Source organism: Apis mellifera, linkage group LG4 (genome assembly GCF_003254395.2).
Source record: "Apis mellifera strain DH4 linkage group LG4, Amel_HAv3.1, whole genome shotgun sequence".
In the NCBI taxonomy this organism is placed as follows: domain Eukaryota; kingdom Metazoa; phylum Arthropoda; class Insecta; order Hymenoptera; family Apidae; genus Apis; species Apis mellifera.
Window position 1 is genome coordinate 9612806 of NC_037641.1, and position 20956 is coordinate 9633761.

Here is a 20956-nt window from a genome sequence, read left to right on the forward strand (position 1 = left end):
TAACTTCACATGTTAATGATTTATTAACTTATTTTCACATACAATAGTATTATGCGTGAACGATCAAACATTGTATAAACAAAATTTACAAAATAAAGTATAAGTCTTTACAGCTAAAAGCTACTAGTAGTAGTGGATCACATAGCTTCATACTTTTCTCTCGGTCAAGCAAATATTGCCATCACCGAGACTATTCCATTGTTTTTTTTTTGTTTATTTTATGCTCTATCTCTCATGTATATATATATATATATTTATATATATTTATATTTTGTATTTATATTTGTATTTATATTCATATTTATAATCATATTTATATTCATATTTATATCCGTATTTATATTCGTATTTATAATTGTATTTATATATATATATATATATATATAAAATATATATATATATATATATATATATATATATATATAAAATATATATATATATATATATATATATATATATATATATATATATATAAATATTATGCCAAATATTAAATAAGCTAGCTTTCCTAATTTTTCCTCTTTCTAGCACGGAATTTTGGGAACGTGATGGATGGGGATGGGATTTGCAAAAAGGGGAGGGGGTGTCCATGAAATGGAAGTGGTGTGTACATATGTGTAATATGGTTTCCTTGTGTGATGGTGTGCTTCTTTTTTTTTTTTTTTCCTTTTGTCTTCATAATACAAGACGTTTGTATATTACACTCATTTAGATTCAACGATCCTTTCTATCTTGTAAATATAAAATTATTATCTCTTATTGTAATACCACTGACAAATGATATCGTAATATGTATAGCTATTATCTGCATCAATAGTCATATCGTACACCAAAAAGTGCATTCGTCGCTGTCTTCTAAATTTGTTCATACACGATAATCGTGATCACGGATAAATCGTTCGTTCCTAAGAAATTTAATCAGTTTCCCATTTTTTTTTTTTTTTTTTCATTTTTTCGTTTTTTGGTACTTCTTAAAACCTATGTTCGTTCGTCAAAAAATTTGCAATCTCAATCGATCGTTCCTTTCTTTTCTTTTCTTTTTTTGTTTAATTTCACTCTAATTCTCAGTCCATTCCTCGCAATTTTTTCTCTCTCATTCTCTCTCTCTCTCTCTCTCTCTCTGTCACTCAATTTTTCTCTTTCTCTCTCATTCTCATTAACACGTTACGCGACAATAAACAAAAGTCGCCTCTCGTTTCATTTTCCTTTTCTTTTAGATCTCTCTCAAAACATAACAAGCTCGAACGAAACGTTTCGTTAACTATAACTACGTTCTCTTTCTTTTCTTTTTTTTCTTTCTTTTGATAAATAATAATAATAATAAATATTTACCAAAAAACCTCGTGTCTCTCTCTCTCTCTCTCTCTCTCTCTCTCACAGTCATACATCGATAACTATCGGTATATATAGTTCTCCAAAAAATTTGTTTCCCGCAATTACTAGTCGTGCCGCATGGCTAAACTTGTGTTTAACTTATTAGTCACTGTTTTATCGTACCCGTCCGCCCCTCGCAACTTGCAAAATGAAATACGAAAAAACAGAGATAGACAGAGTGTCGATTAACGTAGGCCTCTTTCTTTCTTTTCTTTCTTTCTCTTTTCTTTTTTTTTCTTTCTTTTTTTTTTTCGTTTCACATTATTTTATGCTTACAATTCTCTAATATTCGATCTTGATCTCGATTTCGAGAAAAAGCAACGCAGGTCGATACTACTACTACTATTGAATGTAAAATTTCTAAATATATCATCAACGCGATTCCTCCTCCGTCGTGATTCTCGCTGAAAAATCTTATTGTAGTGAAAAAAGAAAAAAAAAAGGAATAAAAAAGAATAAATCATCGATAAAAAAAAAGAAATAATAATAATAATAATACATAAAAAATTGCATAACAAAAACACAAAAAATAGATATACGCATGTGTTTATTATTCTCGCTAAAATTTATTTTCCTAGAGAAACAAATCTCAACTCGGAAACACAGACTGGACAATGATTAATAATAGCATCGGCTAATAACTAACAAAATAAATCAAATAATGAAAAAAAAAGAATGTTACACATATACAAACAGTGCTAACAGAGCTCAATTCTCGGTATATTAAAAATTACAGTGATTAAAAAACGTCGCAAACAATGGATAAACAAACGTAATATGTACAAAAATTGATATTTAAAAATTGTTGGACAAATTCGTAAAATTCGTTTCACCTTTCGTTAAAAAAAAGAAAAAAAAAAAAAAGAAAGAAAAAAAATCATCGAAAGCTAAATTATTAATTCACAATAATTAAAGCATTGATTTTTTTCGCTAGATCGAAGTATCTTTCTCGACACGCGTCGCTTTTTCTGCAAGTTTTTACACAAGTTTCATTGAATTCCAATGAATTCGCATAAATTTAATATTTAATATATATATATATATATGTGTGTATGTGTGTATGTGTGTGTATGTGTGTCAGTGTATGTATATATATTAAATAATGCGCAAGGTCGACGGTTATCGTACAGCGATTAATTACCGATAAGGCGTATGTATAATTATTTACAATACGGAAAATATACAAAGGACATCGGCTCTACGGTGTATACTCTCGATCATAAAGACGTTTGATTCTTGCGTTTACAATTTACGTTTACTGAGGTAAGTCTTTACTGTTCTTTTATCTTATCTCTTATTCTTCTTTTTTTCTTTTCTTTTCTTTTTTTTTTTTTTCCTTTTTTTTACATCTTTTTATTTTTTTGTAATAAATTTATCAATCTCCACCACGGTTGACGGTTTGTCAGAGAACCACGCCGTGGGAGAGGGGACGAAAAAAAAATGGTCCCCCTCCACGCGCGTCGAATAATCGACCTCTGGATCGATGTGTTACGAAACTAGCAATATACGGAGGCAGTGCCGCGAAATCATATTCCGCGGCATGGCCGTCGACTGGGCGAGGGAATTGAACGATAAAATTAAAAACTGTCTTATCTTTAAAAAACGGTCCCATATTGTGTAATAGCGATTTGCCAGCCGTTTGCGCGTTTTTCTTCGCAAGGATCTTCGAAAGGACAAGAAATTAGTCTTTTTTTTCGTTCTCGAGAACGAGATACGTTTTTCCCCTTTCTCGTCCGCCATTTTCGTTCCTCATTTTCGAAAAAATCTGTACCGATACCTTTATTCGAAAATCGTCATCCACGGCCGGTGATATGTCTTTCGCCACACTGATCAAAAAACGGAAATCTACGAATCTGAGATAATGCATCTTTTATTTAATTAATTAATTATTTATTTTGTTTTGGTCTTCCTGAGGCTCTAAGTGTCTCTTTGTTTTAATCGTCTCGTCGTTTTTTTTGTCCTTTTTTTTTTCTTTTTTTTTTCTTTTTTGATAAAAGACGAGACCATCTTTTGAATTCGAAGGAAAGGCCCGGCGACACGTCAGTCTTGCCGCGAGCTTTTGATTTGATTTGATGTACCGTTGTTTATTAGAGGCGCGTGAATAAATGTGGAGAAAGTGTGAAATATTTGTGAACGGCGTGACTTGGGTCGCCGTTTCAAAAAAAGGCGATTATTCGTTGCTATTCGACAGGAAAGGAACGAATTTTATTCCTTGGAATAAAATCTTAAAAGATTTTGATCGTACTTTCGTGCTGCATAAACATTGATGATCCTTGCATCGTGAAGAATTGTAATGAGAATGATTCGTCTAATTTAAGTTTCTATTAAATACTTTTTTTTTTTAAAGACAAATGAAACTAATTTCTATTAACTGTTCGTTCAAAGTTTCAAATTTCAACGTTATGTTTAATTTTTTTAATCCCTCAAAGAATTTCACAATGAATTTTTGAAATTGTTAGAGGATTTTAGGGATCTAGAATATAGAAATTAGATGTAGAATTTGAAATAAATGATAATTTACGAAACTATAACTGTTACGTCTTACAATTGTTAATAAAAGTAATGTATATTATCAAATAACAATTTAGAAAACGATTGATCCTCTTGGAAATTACGAATACTTCGCACAGTATTCTTTCACAGTTCAAAGTTCACGTTGAGACCAGTTAGAAAAATTACAGTTTCACGACAATGTGGAAAGGTTATAGAAATTTTAAGAATTATTTGATTTTCCATCCAGAATGATCCAGACTTTTTTTCCGCGCATTTTTTTCTAGCAACGAATAATCGACAGTTTCGTAGAATAATTCGCTCGACTGAGAGAATGTTCTCCTTCGAAAGTCGAAGTAACGAGTCATAAAAAGAATTCGCGCAATCCTCTTTCTCTTTTGATACTTGCATTTTCTTTATTGTCTGTCTATTGTGTATTTAGAACTATCGAATACTTTTTGCTCTTAACACGTTGCTCATCAAATTGCATCGAATCAAACTTTTGAAAGCTCGATTCTCGTTCATCATCAAATCCAATCGAACTTTTCAACATCTCTTCCTGTTGAACAGAAATGAAAATCGATCGATATCAAGGATATCGCGTATTGTCACGCTCATTCTTTTTTTTTTTTTCTTTAATTTATTTTCGATTCACACGTGGAAGAATTGAGAAAACGATTCATTTTTACTTGATTTCGATTGATAAGCAACGTATTAATCGAAAGTTTAATCCCGGATCGAAATATTTTCTTCTAGACAATGGTTTCTCAACCGGATAGTCGAAATAAAATATCCATTTAATACTCGTATATTCTACTAACTTTTAAAGATTCGCTCTGTATGGTTTTGTACATATTTATGCGTGCATGCTTTCAAAGGAACATTTCTCGCGTCTCGGAGTTAAATTGTGCGCTGTGTGATAACGCTGTGTGTAGTTTTTGGATTTTTGCGTCAATACAAAAATAAAGATGAATTACACGCTTATCGAGTACGATCGAGATTAGAGAAAAAAGAAAAAAGAAAAAAAAAACGAAAAAAATAGAAAAAAAAAAAAAAATGTTAGAAGAGAGAAGTGCGTGTTAAAACGCACAAACTTGGAAAATAATGGAAATCTTCGCTATGACTCTTTAATATTCTCAGCGTTTCACGCTTCTTTTCATTTTTCTCTTTTTTTTTCTTTTTTTCTTCGCTATCTTTTCCCTTTTTTTTTTTTAACCAAAATTGACTCTTTACGTTATGTTACTCGAAAGACTCGGTCTTTTTAAAAGTGAAAAATCCAGCGTATGCCCGATTAAAAATCGGAAATACGACAATTTCGCAGAGACTTCGAGTTTCTCTATCTACGCTTTTAGATCCATTTATCATTTTCGTTCGCGGTAATATCGAATCACGAATATAATTTTATCACCTAAAGGATTACATCCGTTAAAAAATTATTACTCGGATCGAAAAAAAAAAAAAAAAAAAGAAAAAGAAAACGCCGGCTCCGTGCAACCGGTCGTGATTTAAAAAAATGTTTCAACGTGTCGAGGTTATTCGATATTTACTCGCGCAACCCGGTAAAACAATTTACATCTTGTACACTTACGTATAGCCGTTTAAAAAAAATGATCGATCGGAAACATTGGATATCTCTCTCTCTCTCTCTCTCTCTCTCTCTCTCTCTCTCTCACTCACTCTCACTCTCTCTTTCTCTCTATAGATACTGTAATATCGATTCTCTCGCAAAAATATCATTTTTAACACCTACACGTAGTACTCTTCTGTTTCTGCATCTTGAATGTAAGCGTAAACACACTCGCGCGTGTGCGATAAAAATAACCAAAAAAAAAAAAAAAAAAGATAAGGGAATCATGGTGACGTGTGTATGTGTGTGTATGTATGTATATATGTACGAAAGTGTATTCGTCATTCTAAAATGGAACACCGGATGCTAACTCGTTACACGCGATTACGTAAGTCTTCAAGATACAAATACCTCTTATGCCCCCTTATCACATCATCTTGTGTCCGTGAATGTTAATGTAACATTCGAAACAACGTCTCCAGTTCGAAAGTTGCGAGAATCGTTATATCGCGTTCGTTCTCTTCTCGCGTAATCATAATATCTTCTCTTTCTTTTCTCTATCTCTCTCTCTCTCTCTCTTTCTCTCTTTCACTCTCACTCTCACTCTCTCTCTCTCTCTCGTTATAGTTCGAGTCGGTGAATAAAATACATTTCGTCTCTGCTAAAAATCTACTATAGTTTCACAGAAATTGCGTCAACTATCAAGGAAAAAGCTATAGTCTGCACGTATGATATTTTTTCTTTTTTTTTTTTTTTTTTATACAATCGATGCCAACCAACTACGTGCATTCCTTTTCTCGAAAATCAAAACCTGTTTCTGAGCATGATGATTTTTTTTTACTATCCGTATGTAGTTTTTACATTGCATAAGTGCAATAACACGAAGAATGCAGAATACTCTAGGCCAGTTTCACGCCAGTTGACAGGTCGATATATAATTATTATTTCTCTCTTTCTCTCTTTCTCTCTCTCTCTCTCTCTCACCACTAATGACTTTCTCTAATTACAAATACATTTTTTTTACAATTTCCATTCCATTCTCTCCGCTCATTCCGACGTTAAAGAAAAATATCTGACGATGCGCAAATCCAACAATTTTTCGTTTCAGAAATATGTCAAGTAAATTTTTAAAAATATTCTTAACAAATTAAGCGTTTAACAGGGCCCATTGTCGAGGATAGAATATTTTTCTTTTCTTTTTTTTTTTTTTTTTTTTACGATTTACGCGCAATGTTTAGCAACAATTTGCTCTTCTTTTTTAATTAGCGAGTGGCCGATTGTTTGCGAAAGAATCAAATCTGAAAAATTCCGTTTCGAATTGATCATGCTCGCTAACGGCAAATTATTGCGGGGAAATAACGACGAATTAATCCTATATCACGTCGAATATGTATCTCGACCGACTTTCGATTGATAAAAATCTTTCGTTTCCTTTTTTTTCTTTTATTAATTCGTTTTATTAATTACGTAATATTTTTCATTTTTTTTTCTTTTCTTTTTTTTTTTTCTACAATTCAGTCGCTTCGATCACATTCGATTGACTTTTCCGCTTCCTCTATTAACACGTAATGTATTTGAACGAGAAAATTCATCGGTATCTCTAAAAACTTTCATTCCTGGTTTGATGTCGATGTCTATTTACAGGAGAGAAAAAAAAAAAAAAAGAAATAAAAAATAAATGTGTGTCATCGCGAGAAAAAAATGTATTATTCATTATCTCTACTTTTAACTACTTTTGATTTCTATCAGGGCAATCGTAAGATTAATTTATTATTTCGAATGTTCATGGATTCATCATTTTGTTATTTTCAATAAACTGGACCACTGGATATTGATTTCTCTTGTTATTTTCTTTTCTTTTTTTTTTCCTTCATCTTTGAAAGAACGATACTTATTTAGCATCCTGTAATTCTCTAAAATTGTGAACAATTCTTATTTTTTACTCCAATAGAAGAAAAATGTATATACAACAATTAATTTCGCTTATATTCTACGCTTTCCTTTTCTTTTTTATTCAACAATTTTTCACTTCCGTATTGCGACTTCCATCATTCCATATTTATATTACATATCGGCCATCGTAAGAATTTTCAAACGTGAAAAATTCGTTACATATTCGATCGATTCCTCCCATTCCCCTCCCTTCCCCATAAGACAATGTAAAATAATTTTACACAATTCTAATTATAATTATATAGTTACAATTCAACTTTACATAATTATTGTGATCGCAATACAGAAGTCTGTATCGAATAACTATATCAAATTCGAAAAATTTGAAATCTAATCTTCTTCGTAAAGCTTTAGGAAAATTCAAAATCTCGACGCGTTGTGCCCCGACAAAACCGATCCGAAATTTCATTATCAAAGAAGAATTACAAATTATCATAAAATTTGTCATCCGGTCAAAAAGGATTATCGACGATTAAAAATTTTTTCCAATTAAGCATCCATTTTATCGAATACAACGCTCGAGATTTCCAACGCCTTTTCTTTCTTTCTTTCTTTCTTTCTTTCTTTTTTTCTTTTTGTTATCAACGGAAACACCGTATGTATGCGTGTGTATGCGCGTGTGTACGTGTTATGTACGTGTCAGTCGAGAATTTTAAAAAACAAGAGTTGTAGTTCGGAAGTTTTTCGGTGTCGGTGTTTCTCAATCACAAAATTAACACGTTTGATTATGGTTCACAGATGGAACAGTGCGTTTATCATCATCGTGATCTATCAAATTGACTGGTACGAGGATCCATCGACACGGATCACCGACACTGTTTCTGTTCAGCCGCGACAGGATTCACAGAACCGACAGACGCCTTCTTCGACGACGACCTCTTCCCATCCTGCTTCGAGCCTGCGTTGCCGCACTCCTTGCTTCCGCTCGACACCTTGCACGACTTCCCGCCGACCTTCTGCTCCTTGCTCGACTCCGTCACCTTGTCCAGCTCGGCCATCGCCTCCTGTATAGCGTTCTCCAGCTGCATGTTCAATTTACGACTTCTAGAAAAAGAAACGGGGCAAACGAGAAAATCGTGGGGTTAGTGGTGAAGAATGAATCGGTGCGAGCGTACGAACCGAATAATAAATTTCAAATTGAGCAAACAGCAAAGCCGCGATACGTCTAGGATGCGCTACGCAGCTACGAGACACTACTTTGCTGATTGGCGTTGGGTTAAAAACAGGATCGAGACAGGTGCGTCGAATCGATGGATTGTAATTAAAAAAAAAAAAAAAAAAAAAAAAAAAAAAAAGGACAGGGAAAAGGAGGACCCCTTAATATGCGTTGCTGGAAATAACGAAACGGCGTCTAACTGCGTGAAAATTCGAAGAATCGAGAATCTTGATATACTTGAGTTACTGCGACGTTTGATATATTTTTTATTTTCATTTATTTATTTACGTTTCACTTCTTTCAGATTAATCGTCGATTTGAAAAAAATTTTTTAATTCAACGTATAATTGCTTTTTTTTTTTTCAACTGTTGATACGAACTTGGTTCCAATCAAACAAAATATCCGGCTGTCGAATTCTGCGTAAGCGGATTTCGAGTGGCGTTATTATTAAAAGATTCTCAACCGTAAATCTGTCACGTTCATTTTTTTTTTTTTTTATTTTTGTTCACGTCGAATATTTTTCACGCATCGCGGACTGCTCCCGCGTCGAGAAGAATTTCATAAAATTTTACCAATACTCGTTAACCACGTCGAGCAAACGAGTGGCGATGAAATTTTTTTTGCAGATCGTACACTACGAAGAATTTACTACTAGACAAAGAAGTTATAAGTATATTTAAACAGCAAGTACTAAGCGATAATAAAAATTGCATATATACATATATATGTGTGTATTCATATATATGTATACATATGCAGAGTGTAGAATATATAAAACGCGCAACTGCGATCAAAGAGATAGAGCGAAAGCGTTCTTAAATAAGGATTTTTCTAAAAGGGGTAAAATCTTAAAAAAAAGCTTTCTACTGTAAAAACTGATATCGCGAGATTAAAAATCGCAGCTACGCAAGGGTTTCTATTACATAATTAACAGAGACTCGATATCATTAGCTGCTGGTTTGTTAATAAATGTTTTATAAAATTGATCCATTTGTGTACAATTATTAATTATAAATTTAAGATAATTTGAAAAATCTTATTTATTAAGATCTGTTGAATTAATAATAATGGATCGATCTTATAAAACACTTATATTAATTTTATTTAAATTTTTTTTTTTGCGAATTTCGGGTATACGGAAGGATAAACGACAACGAAATTCGAAACAGGATCCTGTTATTTATCTTCGGTTGTAAAAAATCTCGATCGTGTTACAGATATTGGTGGCACGGTTTTAAAAATAATTCACAACATATTATTGACAGAAAAAGAAAAACGGATTTGTGAAAAATATTATTTAGTATTTTCGCTAATCCTCTCGAACAGAATCGTTAAATTTTTCAAATCGGAGAATTTTTTATATAAAATTTTAATTTCTTCCCCGCAGCGGATACGATATAAACAAATTTAAAAAAGTTAATCTTTTAATCTACATACAAAGTTTTCATCCCCTTATTTACTCATTTATTTCATCTTATTTCCCCCACTTCCATTTTAATCATTCAAAACTTTGATCAAAATTCAACTTCCAATTCAAACAAAATTATCAAAAAAAAAGAAAAAACATAATTTTTCGATGATAAAAATTCGTAAAACACAAAAATTCCAAGACCGTGTATCAGGATAAGTAAAAAAAAAAAATAAGATCATGCAACGACACGAGTACCTGTACAACCCAAGAGGAAAAAAAAATTCACACGATAAAACCATCGAAACCGTTCAAAAATCGCTTGAAAGAAGAAAAGAAAAAAAAAAAAAGAAGGAGAAAAAAAATATTGGAAAACAGGTTCACGAACCGATCAGGTTCCGTAAATCGTGATCGTTCATCCCCTCGATACCCTTCGTCCCAAAGAGGGCTCGACAATCAATTTTCTGATAAATCCCCCCCTAACGAGGTGGTGCGACTCACTTCCTAAACTTTTTTCGCGCACGGTGGTGCGCCTCGAGGCCTTCGGAGAGGGACTTGAGAGCCTTGACCTCGACCTGGCTCCGACCGCCCCCGCCCCCGTACCAACGGACCCACACCGTCATGGTGCCCGGTGGGCCCAAAGACTCGACCTTGCCCGGCCACGCCGGACTTCCTCTTGCGGCGCCCCATACTAGCTCACCCACCTCCAGTTTCCTCTGGCTCTTCTCCTCCGACTTTGCCTCGGCTACTAAAGGATTTTGAAACAAGGCACACGCTGTTTTCTCTCTTTCCGTTTTCTCTACTATTTTACTCTCTCTCTCTCGCTCTCTTTTTTCCTTTGCACTCACAATACAGTAGTTTTAGTTCGCTCTGTTTCACGCTACCTCTCTTAGCCACCAGAAGGTGATGTGTCTCGATCGAAACGCGGTGAATGTGGTGAGACCAAACTTGTTTCCGGGAAAGCAGTCGACGAGCAATCGTGGGATCGTGAGTTTAAAAGGATGTATATTTTTTAACGACGATGAGTTATGTTGTATCGATAGAGGTCGAAAAACGATTTTTTTAAATTGTTGGAATAATCTGTGAAGCGATTTGATCGAAAAAATTCGATCGAAGAGATTTTACACGAGAATTCTGATCTAGTGATCCCTAGGGATAGTCCTAGGGATTACTAGAAGTATTTAAGTAATTGAAAGAATAATTATGTATAAACAAATCCCGAAAATTTTAAGCGATTAATTACATGAAATTATTGAAAAAAAAAAAGAAATTTCCACGATCCCGCGAGTTTCGTCCCGGTTAAAAAAATTGTGTGTTAATTTCGATCAATATAAGTGCATGACGCATAACAGCGGAAATGAGTATGCTCTTTAGTGCGTGCCTTACGAATGGGATTATTATTCATAATAATAAAAAAATCTCCTGTATTGATCACTACGTTTGTGTCTGTAGAGTTGTTTCTTCTTTTTTTTTTTTTTATGTTTTTTTTACGTTTTTTTTTATGTTTTTTTTGAAAGTGTGCTTGTTGCTCGCGCGTGTGCTCGTTAAAAAATGATTAGTAGCTTCATTCAAAAATGGTGGTAGGCAAGATCAGTGGCAGAATGAGGTATAATAATGTCGGATGGTTCGAGCACATGCAATGACTTTCTCGTCCAATCTTTTCACTGTCTTCAAACTTTTAACGATTCGAGAACAATTTCCTAGAAATGCAACCCACACGTTTTCTCTTTCTCTTTTCACGCTTCGAATGTTACACGGATCTCGTACTCTTCCACGTCATTTCCCAATACTCGAATAGCCCCCTATTCGTGACTCGATCGTAAAACGACAAATTGCGTCCTTGGACGATAATTTTTCGTTATTTTCCACATGTTCGAACGGCGTCTACGCCACGAATCGTAAATTCCAGACATTCGTTTTGAAACCGCGAATTACAAAAGTAATAAAGCCCCGGATTTACGTGACAAATTTTCGCGCACGTGTATATATATATATATATATATATATATATATATATATATATATATACATACATATATACATACATATATATATATACGTCTCAAAGTTTTCTTAGTTTGGCACGGCCAGGGCGAAAACGACATTTCCCTCCCTCAAGATTATGCACATGCGACACGAGATATATGTGTATATGCGTGTGTGTGTGTGTGTGTGTTTGTGTGAGGATGATTATGTACAAAGAAGAAGATGGCCGCAACGAATAAAATCGGTGAGCCACACCCGCGCCGTAAATGAACGTATAATGTATAATGACTGAAGCCCCTTTGGCCCCCTCAATGGTTTCGTGATCGTTGAGCTGAACGATGAATATTAACAAACCTTGACAGCCAATTAGTAGAACAAAAGGAAAAAAAAAAAAAAACAAAAGAAGAAAAAAAAAAAGGAATTGTAGGATCGAAACGAATCGTTCGGGTGATAATTATTTACAATTTATTAATTCAACCGGCGTTATCTTTTCCGTAGCAAAGCATCGAGTCTCTTGGGATATTTTTTTTTTTTTTTTACGAACAAAAATGTTTAGTATTGACACCACTTACCTGCTTCGAGTTCTTGCGATTAAATTGTAAATTCTCTCTTTTTTTCTTTCCAAGTCTTTTCGTTCAATTTCCCGATCAAATCGTGATAAATCGATGAAGAATTTGGCGGAAAAAAATTTGTTGTTGTTGTTTCGAAAAGGAATATTTTTCGTATCTTTTTTTTTTTTTTTTTTATATGTGTTCATGAAAAATGAAAAATGATGTGTTTTCTAAGGAATGAAAATACTCCTTTTCTCGATCGCATGAATATAAAATAAGTTTTGCTTAATGTTTTAAACAAATCACGAAAATGAAATAAAATACGCGTGAAAATAAAATTTTTTTTCTTCGGCCATTCGTATTAGTTTCGGTGATGAATAAATCTTGGACATCGCTTAAGAAGCTTTATCAAGGCGTACGCACAATGTAACGAGCGATAATCGATCGTGCCACTACTCATGCAGCATACAAAAGCTGAAGAACACAACACAAGCAGTATAACACACAAATATGAGCTAACGTATGATTACGTAATAAAAGAAACATGCATTGTTCAAAATACGAGGTAGCATGAAGGAACATTAGAGTACAGACACGAGTATCTCTAAATAAAATATTAAATCTTTAATTAACATCTTTGGGTCATGGGTCAAGAATGTTGAATAATTTATAACTCGAGTATAATAAAATTAAATAACTTAACTTGAAAGATCTAATCTCATCAAGACCCAACGACATCAATTAAAGATGAACGATCGAAAATGTTAGAGCCAGAAGCATTCTTAATATTAACGATCATTTAATAATAATCATCGACAAGCAACGTGAAATTTTGATCGAACGAATAATAATAAATTTCGTTTAAAATTGTCATGCATCTCGAATTTTTCTCTATTACTTGTCAATGTTCGATACTGCTATCGGATACCACTTTGATAAAATAACTTTCATAATAACTTTCTCTGTACTCCTGAAGTATAGTACGAATAAAGTACGAAATAAATATTGACTTTTAACAAAATCAAACAAATGTAACAAATAAAATTATATTTCTTATCGTATTCGTTATCAAAGTTTCAATTATCAAAATGTGGTTCCAGAACTATATATATATATATATATATATATATATATATTATATATAATATGTATATATATATATAGAAAGAGCTATTTATATAACTAAATATTACGATTAATGTCTAAAAATACCATACAATACTGACCATCTTGGTCTTCATGCAGGGTAGAATGCATGGAATGGATGGAGTCCAGCTTTCGCTTGATTCCGCGGCCGAGGGCATGTTCCCTGCCCTCGCACCTCACTGTGCTCACCACACCTTCGGCTTGCTTCAACGTCTCTGACGTATAGATCTGTCAAATACAACTTGATCAACTCAGGCACAAGCCTACCAAGTCACATGCTAATATCATTTCAATCTATCGTCGGCCAAATCGCTCGTTTCTTTTCGATTAACCCTTCTCTCGCTCTCTCTCTCTCTCTCTCACTCTCTCTCTCTCTTTCTCTCTCTCTCTCTCTCTCTCTCTCTCCGGCAAAATTCTCATCATTCTTTCGACCGAGCGTGAGAAATAAATGAACAGAAGACGTTACATGAAATAAAAGAGAGAAAAAAAAAAGAAAAAAAAAGGACGAACAAACTACACGAAAAGGAAATTTTTGAAAGAATTGGAATGACACTCGTATGAAAATGATTTTAGACAGATGATAGTTCAAAGTATGCTACTTTTTATAGAAAACTTATAAGTTTTCTATAAGCTATAAATGGCCGAATTATATATGGCACGTTCAAAATTTTCATTCGTCGAGGCATGCAAACGAGAAATGATACCAAGATGACAAAATCCAAACTCTGATTACGCATGCTCATTGCAAGGTATTTTTTTTTTTTTTCTTTCCTTTGCAATATTATTCAGGAATAATGTAATGTCAGATAATTTCTATCAAGAGATCGATATTGTTTAGCAAAAATTTATTTTTCCTCTCTATTTGCCATTATAAAGAATCGTGTTTAATTTTCTTTTCTTTTTTTTTTTTTTTGTTTTTCAATGTTTTTCTTAAAAACTCGTCAACACACGTTTGTTCATACAAGTTACATTATTGCAATTTATGTTTCTTTCTTTTTTTTTTTTTTTTTAAATAATAATTCCAAAGAAAACCGAGCTGGGAGGGCATCGAGAGCTCGGCCCACGGAAGGTATTATTCTGCACGTAAAAAAAAAAACTCAATAACGTTTTTTTAAATACAAACTAATTACAAACTTAATAGATTATATCGATCAGAAACGCGATAATTATGCCCTTTGCAAGAATGCCACAGGAAAGTATGTAAATATTTAGTTAATTTAAAAATGTACAAAACTATAATCGAATCGAACCCGTACGAAAGAAAGATGCGCTCAATCCTCGGACGATGAGTCAGTGTCACCCTCACCGTCGTCACCCTCTTGCGCATACACGAATTGATTGTAAATGTATGGATTGATATAGGCCTGCTTATTGGGCGAGTAGTTCACGACAGCAATGCTATTAGGATCAGACCTATAATTGTACAAATGAGGATAAAGTCCTGAGGGCGCAGCGATACCGATATTTACAAATTTCTGATAACTCTCGCAACCGTCCGGGCAATAAGGAATACCGAGGCTTTCACCCTCCAATTGCTTATCGTCCGTGGAATTTTGATGCATATCGTCGTGTTGGTCCGCAACGCGTTGCGAGTTTTGTTGCGGATCGTTCGGTTCGGCCACGGCGCAAGATTTCGTCTCGAACTTTTGAGGCAACATGGAAGAGCAATGCGCATGGTCTGGCACTAAAGTTTGCTGTCGATAAACGTTCGTATTGGGAACATATTGCTGATCGTGATAGAGGATCGGTTGATAATGACCGTGACCTACGACCGGCAATGTATTTACTTCCACCTCTCTATAAGAGAAGTCGGTCATATTATCTTTAGTGGCGGTCGCTAGCTGATCTTCGGAGGGGGATTGGTCCATTGTGTCTGAATATATGGAATGATTTGGTGATGATGTGTCCATATGCTCCTGTGAGTCAGCGTATGTGTTTTCATCATGTGTCGTATCGGCCGGCTGGTGCATGTCTGTTAGAGTTAGATGACGGTTGACCTGATCTACTTGGGTACCAACCTGGATCCCAGTAGTAACCGTCGACTCCACGTATGTTTTCCCATGGAGACCCGGTTGACTAAGCGTGATCTCTTTCGTCGTGATACCCTGAATCCTCCAATCTTCAGACGCCACTGGAACGTCGCCCGAGTCCGGTTCGCTACTCGACACGCAATGAACCATCGGCTGGAAGCATAAATTTCATCATGTAATCCGTGTATTTCGTCGATCGAATTAAAAATACTTTTCCTTCTCGAGACAGTATACTTATCAATTAATTTAAGAATCGAACGATTCGCTATATTACCGTGGACGACGAATGATGTCTAGCTGTGATCGGTGGTGCAGGTGAAGCAGCTCCATGCGTCGTAGTGTCCACAGCTGGACTGTTCGACCTTTGGCTATTCCCCGGGCTGTGGGTGGTAGTATCAGGCGGTGATCCTTGCCTCATCATAGCCGATTGAGCCATATTCGCTTGGTTTCCAGCTGTCTGGGTGGACACCGAGTGTCTTGCCATCAGAGGACTGTGTTGATCGCTCTGTTGACCCGTTTTCTCGACCACGGTCGTGCTGCTGCTCGCAAGAACGTACTGCTGTTGTTCAACGTTCTGCTCCGAGGAGGGCGAATTCACGCTACTCTTAGGAGAGGTAGGCGCCTTTCCTTGAATCATTCCAGAACTCAAGATGTACGATTGATTGTGATCGATGTTTAAGGAAGGATCGACCGTGGTTCCGTTAGAAGCCGCAGCTTGAAAATTAGGTATCTGATTGTTAGATACCATGGTCGTCTGTTGCTGCACGATCGTGGTGTTCTGTTGAACGAACGTCGTGTTCTGTTGATTGGGGGCAGACGAAACGGCGATATTTTGCGCTGTCCCGCAAGGAACCATCAATGTCTGCCCGTTCATCTGTATGAATTCCTGCTGGCCCTGCATGTTTGTCGGTCGTACCTGGGATGCGTTGAAAGTCACCTGCTGATTCGGGCTCACGTTCGCCACTATCGGGCTCAATTGATTCCCAAACGACGTGGTTCCATTCACCAAAAATTGTCCGCTGTTCGGGGAGAGGAATTGCGCGCCGGGGCTGTGCTGTTGAATTATCTTCCCTCCGGTGGCTTGCGGCGCCCGAATCACCATTCCAGCAGGACCAGCTGCCAGAATGCTCTGACTCGGATTGAATATTCCGCTGTGGCTCTGCACTGGAGTCAACACGTTCTGACCGTTCACGTTCTGGATCTGCAGCTGCATACCGATATTTCCCGTGTCCTGGAGCAAGGTAGCCGTCCCGTCCGCGGACATCACCATACTCCCTATACCAGGTACGATGAACTGTTGTATGGTGGGGAAATTTTGCACCATACCAGCGGCGCCGTTCAACAAATTCACCGGTTGCAGAAGATTTATTTGCTGAGTCGGTTGGGGATTCGTGATGATTTGTTGAGCGTTGAACTGCGCCGACGTTGCGCCAGCCTGCCCGTTCATTACCAATTGAGCCGGGGCTCCACCTTTCCCGGGAACAATAGTCAATGCTTGCAACATCGGTCCGCCTATGCTCTGAGTCTGGAAGTTCTGCTGCGCGAAGTTCGACTGCGATTGCATCAACATGCCCGCGTTCTGCTGGGACGAGGCGATGTGCAACATCGAGGCCACTGTTTGCGGATTAGCTTTTCGTTTCTTGTACGCCTTCTTCTTGCTCATTGCCGATTCGGGAGAGAGTAACGCCGGTTGCCTGTTCACCATCCCCTGATTAGCGCTCACGCTCCTCGCCACGTCCTGATTCGCGTCCAGGATCGACTGGGCATTCTGTATCACGTTCCCAGTTGCTACTGTTAGATGCGGTATCTGAACGTTCTGGCCTATGCTGTCCATCGTCATGACACCGGGTTGGATAAGGACAGGGGTCTGTATAGTGTTGACGAGCACCGTTGGTTGCCCGATCACTTGCTGCGCCATCCCCACAGCTGGGATCACCTGACTAACAGCACCTGTCACGCTGGTCACCATAGGGGACACCGACAAAGGTGGCATAGAGTTCGAGTTGGAAATGATTTTCGGAGGTGGCGGTGCCATGACACCGTTGATTCCCGACCCCGTGCTAGCCATTATTAGTTGGCCGCCGTTCGACACCAGTATGTGTCCAGGAGGTAGAGTAGATCCGGCGGGATGTTTCAATATACCACCGGACGTAAGAACGTTGTGAACCTGCACGTTGGACTGAGGATGCTGTTGAGTCGGTTGCTGTTGTTGCTGCTGCTGCTGTTGCTGCTGCTGTTGTTGTTGATTTTGCGGTTGCGCTGGTGAATTGGTACTGGCCTGAGGTACTTGTATGCTGCTCACGACGCTCTGAACCATCTCCAATGGCGATTTCGAGACGCTTATCGCTATCGACGCTTGACTATTCGGAAGGGACGAAGTCGTAGGAACGACGGTGGTCGGTACATTCGTCAATGTCGTCGAGGACGCTTGATGCTGAGGTTTGTTCGAAAGTATATCGGGTATGGCTGGATTCGGGATTCCAGAGGGCGTGTTTATCGACACAGTGGCGGTATTCGCTCTTCCAGCCAGCACAGAGGTGATGGTGTTACTGCTAACTGTATGACCACTGGCCATCGTGGTTATCACCGACGACGTACCCGCGAAATGATTGATCGGCACTCTCGAGACGGCGTTTACGGTATGGGGATGCGGCTGATAACCGTCCAAGGACGACTGCCTGGTTGCCTGCCTCTTCGTCATCTGAGACGACATACCGTCCGTACCGGAACTGGATGTTTGCGACGAGGGTGTGCTAGAAGGAACTACGATGTTTGAACTCGTTGCAGCGGAGCAAGGCGTTTCCGCGCGTTGCTCTTGCCCAACGCTGCTCACCGAGGATTGCGAGGGTTGTTGAGCCTGGGGCGTTAAAGGTTGAGATGGCACCTGACCAGAAGAAGTAGAATGCGAATGAGGTGTAGGCGGTTGCGAGTAACTGTGGGGCGTCGACGGTTGAGACGAAATAAGACTTTGAGGCGTGGCCGGCTGCGATATGCCGGGTGTCGACGAAGCTGGCGTGTCCGAATTCGCTGGACTGTTGGTGCCGATAGGCGAGCCATGGCTGGTGCTCACGGTACCGCCTTGGATCGGCCTCGAGTCGGCTTGTTGTTGATTGTTCTGATACTGTTCGCCGAACGTTGACGACGTGACAGGATCCTCGCGTTGATCTGAATGCATCAGGTACTGGCGTTGCATTTGTTGTTTGTATTGATCCTGAACGTAGGATTGAGTGTCAGCGCTGGTTACGCAACCTTGGCAAGGGCTACTCTCCGAATCCGTCCCACCACCACCGCTCGAAGTCGGCGTCATGCTGCTGTGCACGACCACAGGCGAGGTGGCGTGATTCTTCACGGAATTGAAGGTCGACGTGCTGGTAGGGCTAGCGCCGGAGGAAGGCTTTGGTTGTGGAAGATAACTGTTATTGGGCAAATGCGATCCGTGACTCGTTTGCGGCGCCTTCGAATTATTGGCTATTCCCACTTGGGAACTACTGACACCGGTCTGCCTCGATATCGTGCTGTTCAACAACGCGGTCTGCTGTGCGAGGTAACCGCTCGGATCTTCCAGGAACGAGGGACCGCTGCTGTTAACGGTCGACCCTATCTGATTGTTGTTCTGCTGTTGACTCTTCTCGTTGAACTCGTCGATCGGACTCGAGGCCGATTGATCGAGGCTGTTACTTCGAACGTCCGTCACGCTATGCTGGCGTTGTTTCTTCACGATTATCTTGCCAGACTTGGCCTTCTTTCGCGCCACTTCGTCGGTCCAGGTGGACGCTTGTGGAATGTGATGATGCAGGGGTGGGACACGATCGAACGAGTTGCAGGTGATGTTCTGGACCGTGACGAGAGAAGGTTGGTGAGAGGCCGAAGCTGATCGATTTTGCTGCCAAGGTGGTGTCCTCGAGTTGAAATGCACGTTACCGGGTTGGCCCGGGTTTGGTCCCATTCCAGGCTGTGCCTCAACACCGTGATTCGTATTCGGGCTCCTTCCCGCTACGTTCGATAAAGCGTATTGTTGCTGATGTTTCACATCTACGACAGTCCCTTTCGAACCGTCGAAATTTCTCACGGGATATTGAACTTGATTCTGAGTATACATTCGTTGCATGTTTTCGTGCGAATTGTTCGACAAGTTTCCATTTTGTACGACATGGTGCCGTTGTACCGCGTGATTGTGCAACAAAAGTTGTTGCTGCTGCTGCTGTTGTTGTTGCTGTTGTTGCTGCTGCTGTTGCTGCTGTTGCATCTGCTTCACGTTCATTTCCTCCTCCGTCACGGAAGGCGTACGATTCAATCTATTCTGCATGTCGGCGGTATTCATCACAGAACCAGAAGTTTGTTGTTGCATCACATCCAACGAATGATGATTCAACTGTTGATTAGGATATTGAGGTTGCACGCACACCTGAGGTACTTGTTGATGTTGATGCTGTTGCTGTTGCTGCTGCTGTAACTGTTGCTGTATCTGCATTTGAAAATGGTCCGCCGATGCCTGCATCACGTGTTGATTAGCTTGATGCTGCTGCGTTTGTTGCTGCAATTGATGCTGATGAATTTGGTGCAACTGCGGATGAAGAGTAGCCTGACCCGTCACTTGCGAGGATTGCATGTGATGCGCGTAATTCTCCGACGAATGTTGAGGATAATTGCCCGATTGATCAACTTCTTGAGTCATGTGCGGTTGTTGTTGCTGTTGTTGCTGCTGTTGTTGCTGCTGCATTTTGTGTTTCTGCATTTGTTGCATGTGCAACTGCTGTTGTTGCTGTTGCTGCTGGCTCAAATGTTCCTGTTGCTGCATTATGTGTAACGGTTGCTGATTCAATTGGTTGAGATAATGGGGAGCTTGTTGTTGCGTTAACTGATTCACGACCGTATTTTGATGTTGCTGCTCGTGTTGTTGTAAGATTTGCATGTGTTGCATCTGCTGATGATGAGGCATCAACTGTTGCGGTGGTTGCTGTTGCTGTTGTTGCTGCTGGGACATGTGCTGTTGCATAAGTTGTTGCTGCTGCTGCTGCTGTTGTTGCTGCAATATTAGCTGTTGATGCTGCTGTTGCAGCAATTGTTGCTGCTGTTGACTCATGTTGTTGAAATTAGTGCCCTGCTGATTCATTATCAGCGAATTTCCCATAAGCATCCCGGACATATTATGCTGACCTAACCTTTGCTGAGGATTTCTGGTTGCACAGCCGTTAATATCTTGAGTTTGCGAAGGTGAATTCAGCGTCTGATGACAGATTTGTTGGTTGCTCTGTTGAACTTGCAAATTGGGTATCGCGATTGGCCACACCTAA

General features: G+C 38.4%; 1 protein-coding gene across 6 annotated transcripts in view; it reads right to left on the reverse strand.

Annotated features, from left to right (window-relative positions):
- Window positions 1-929: 929 nt before the first annotated feature.
- Window positions 930-20956, reverse strand: part of LOC408801 (protein split ends) — a 313466-nt gene continuing 293439 nt past the window's right edge. For 4 of the 6 annotated variants that reach the window (XM_006565427.3, XM_016911649.2, XM_026440434.1 and 1 more), the window contains 5 exons: window positions 15937-20952; window positions 15651-15815; window positions 13713-13860; window positions 10451-10697; window positions 930-8428 (listed from right to left, as the gene is read on the reverse strand). In XM_006565427.3, the coding sequence (XP_006565490.3) occupies window positions 8191-8428; window positions 10451-10697; window positions 13713-13860; window positions 15651-15815; window positions 15937-20952 (5814 nt within the window). In that variant the 3' untranslated portion in view covers window positions 930-8190. The remainder of the gene's footprint in view (window positions 8429-10450; window positions 10698-13712; window positions 13861-15650; window positions 15816-15936; window positions 20953-20956) is intronic. The other 2 variants (XM_016911645.2, XM_016911646.2) reach the window with 2 other exon arrangements.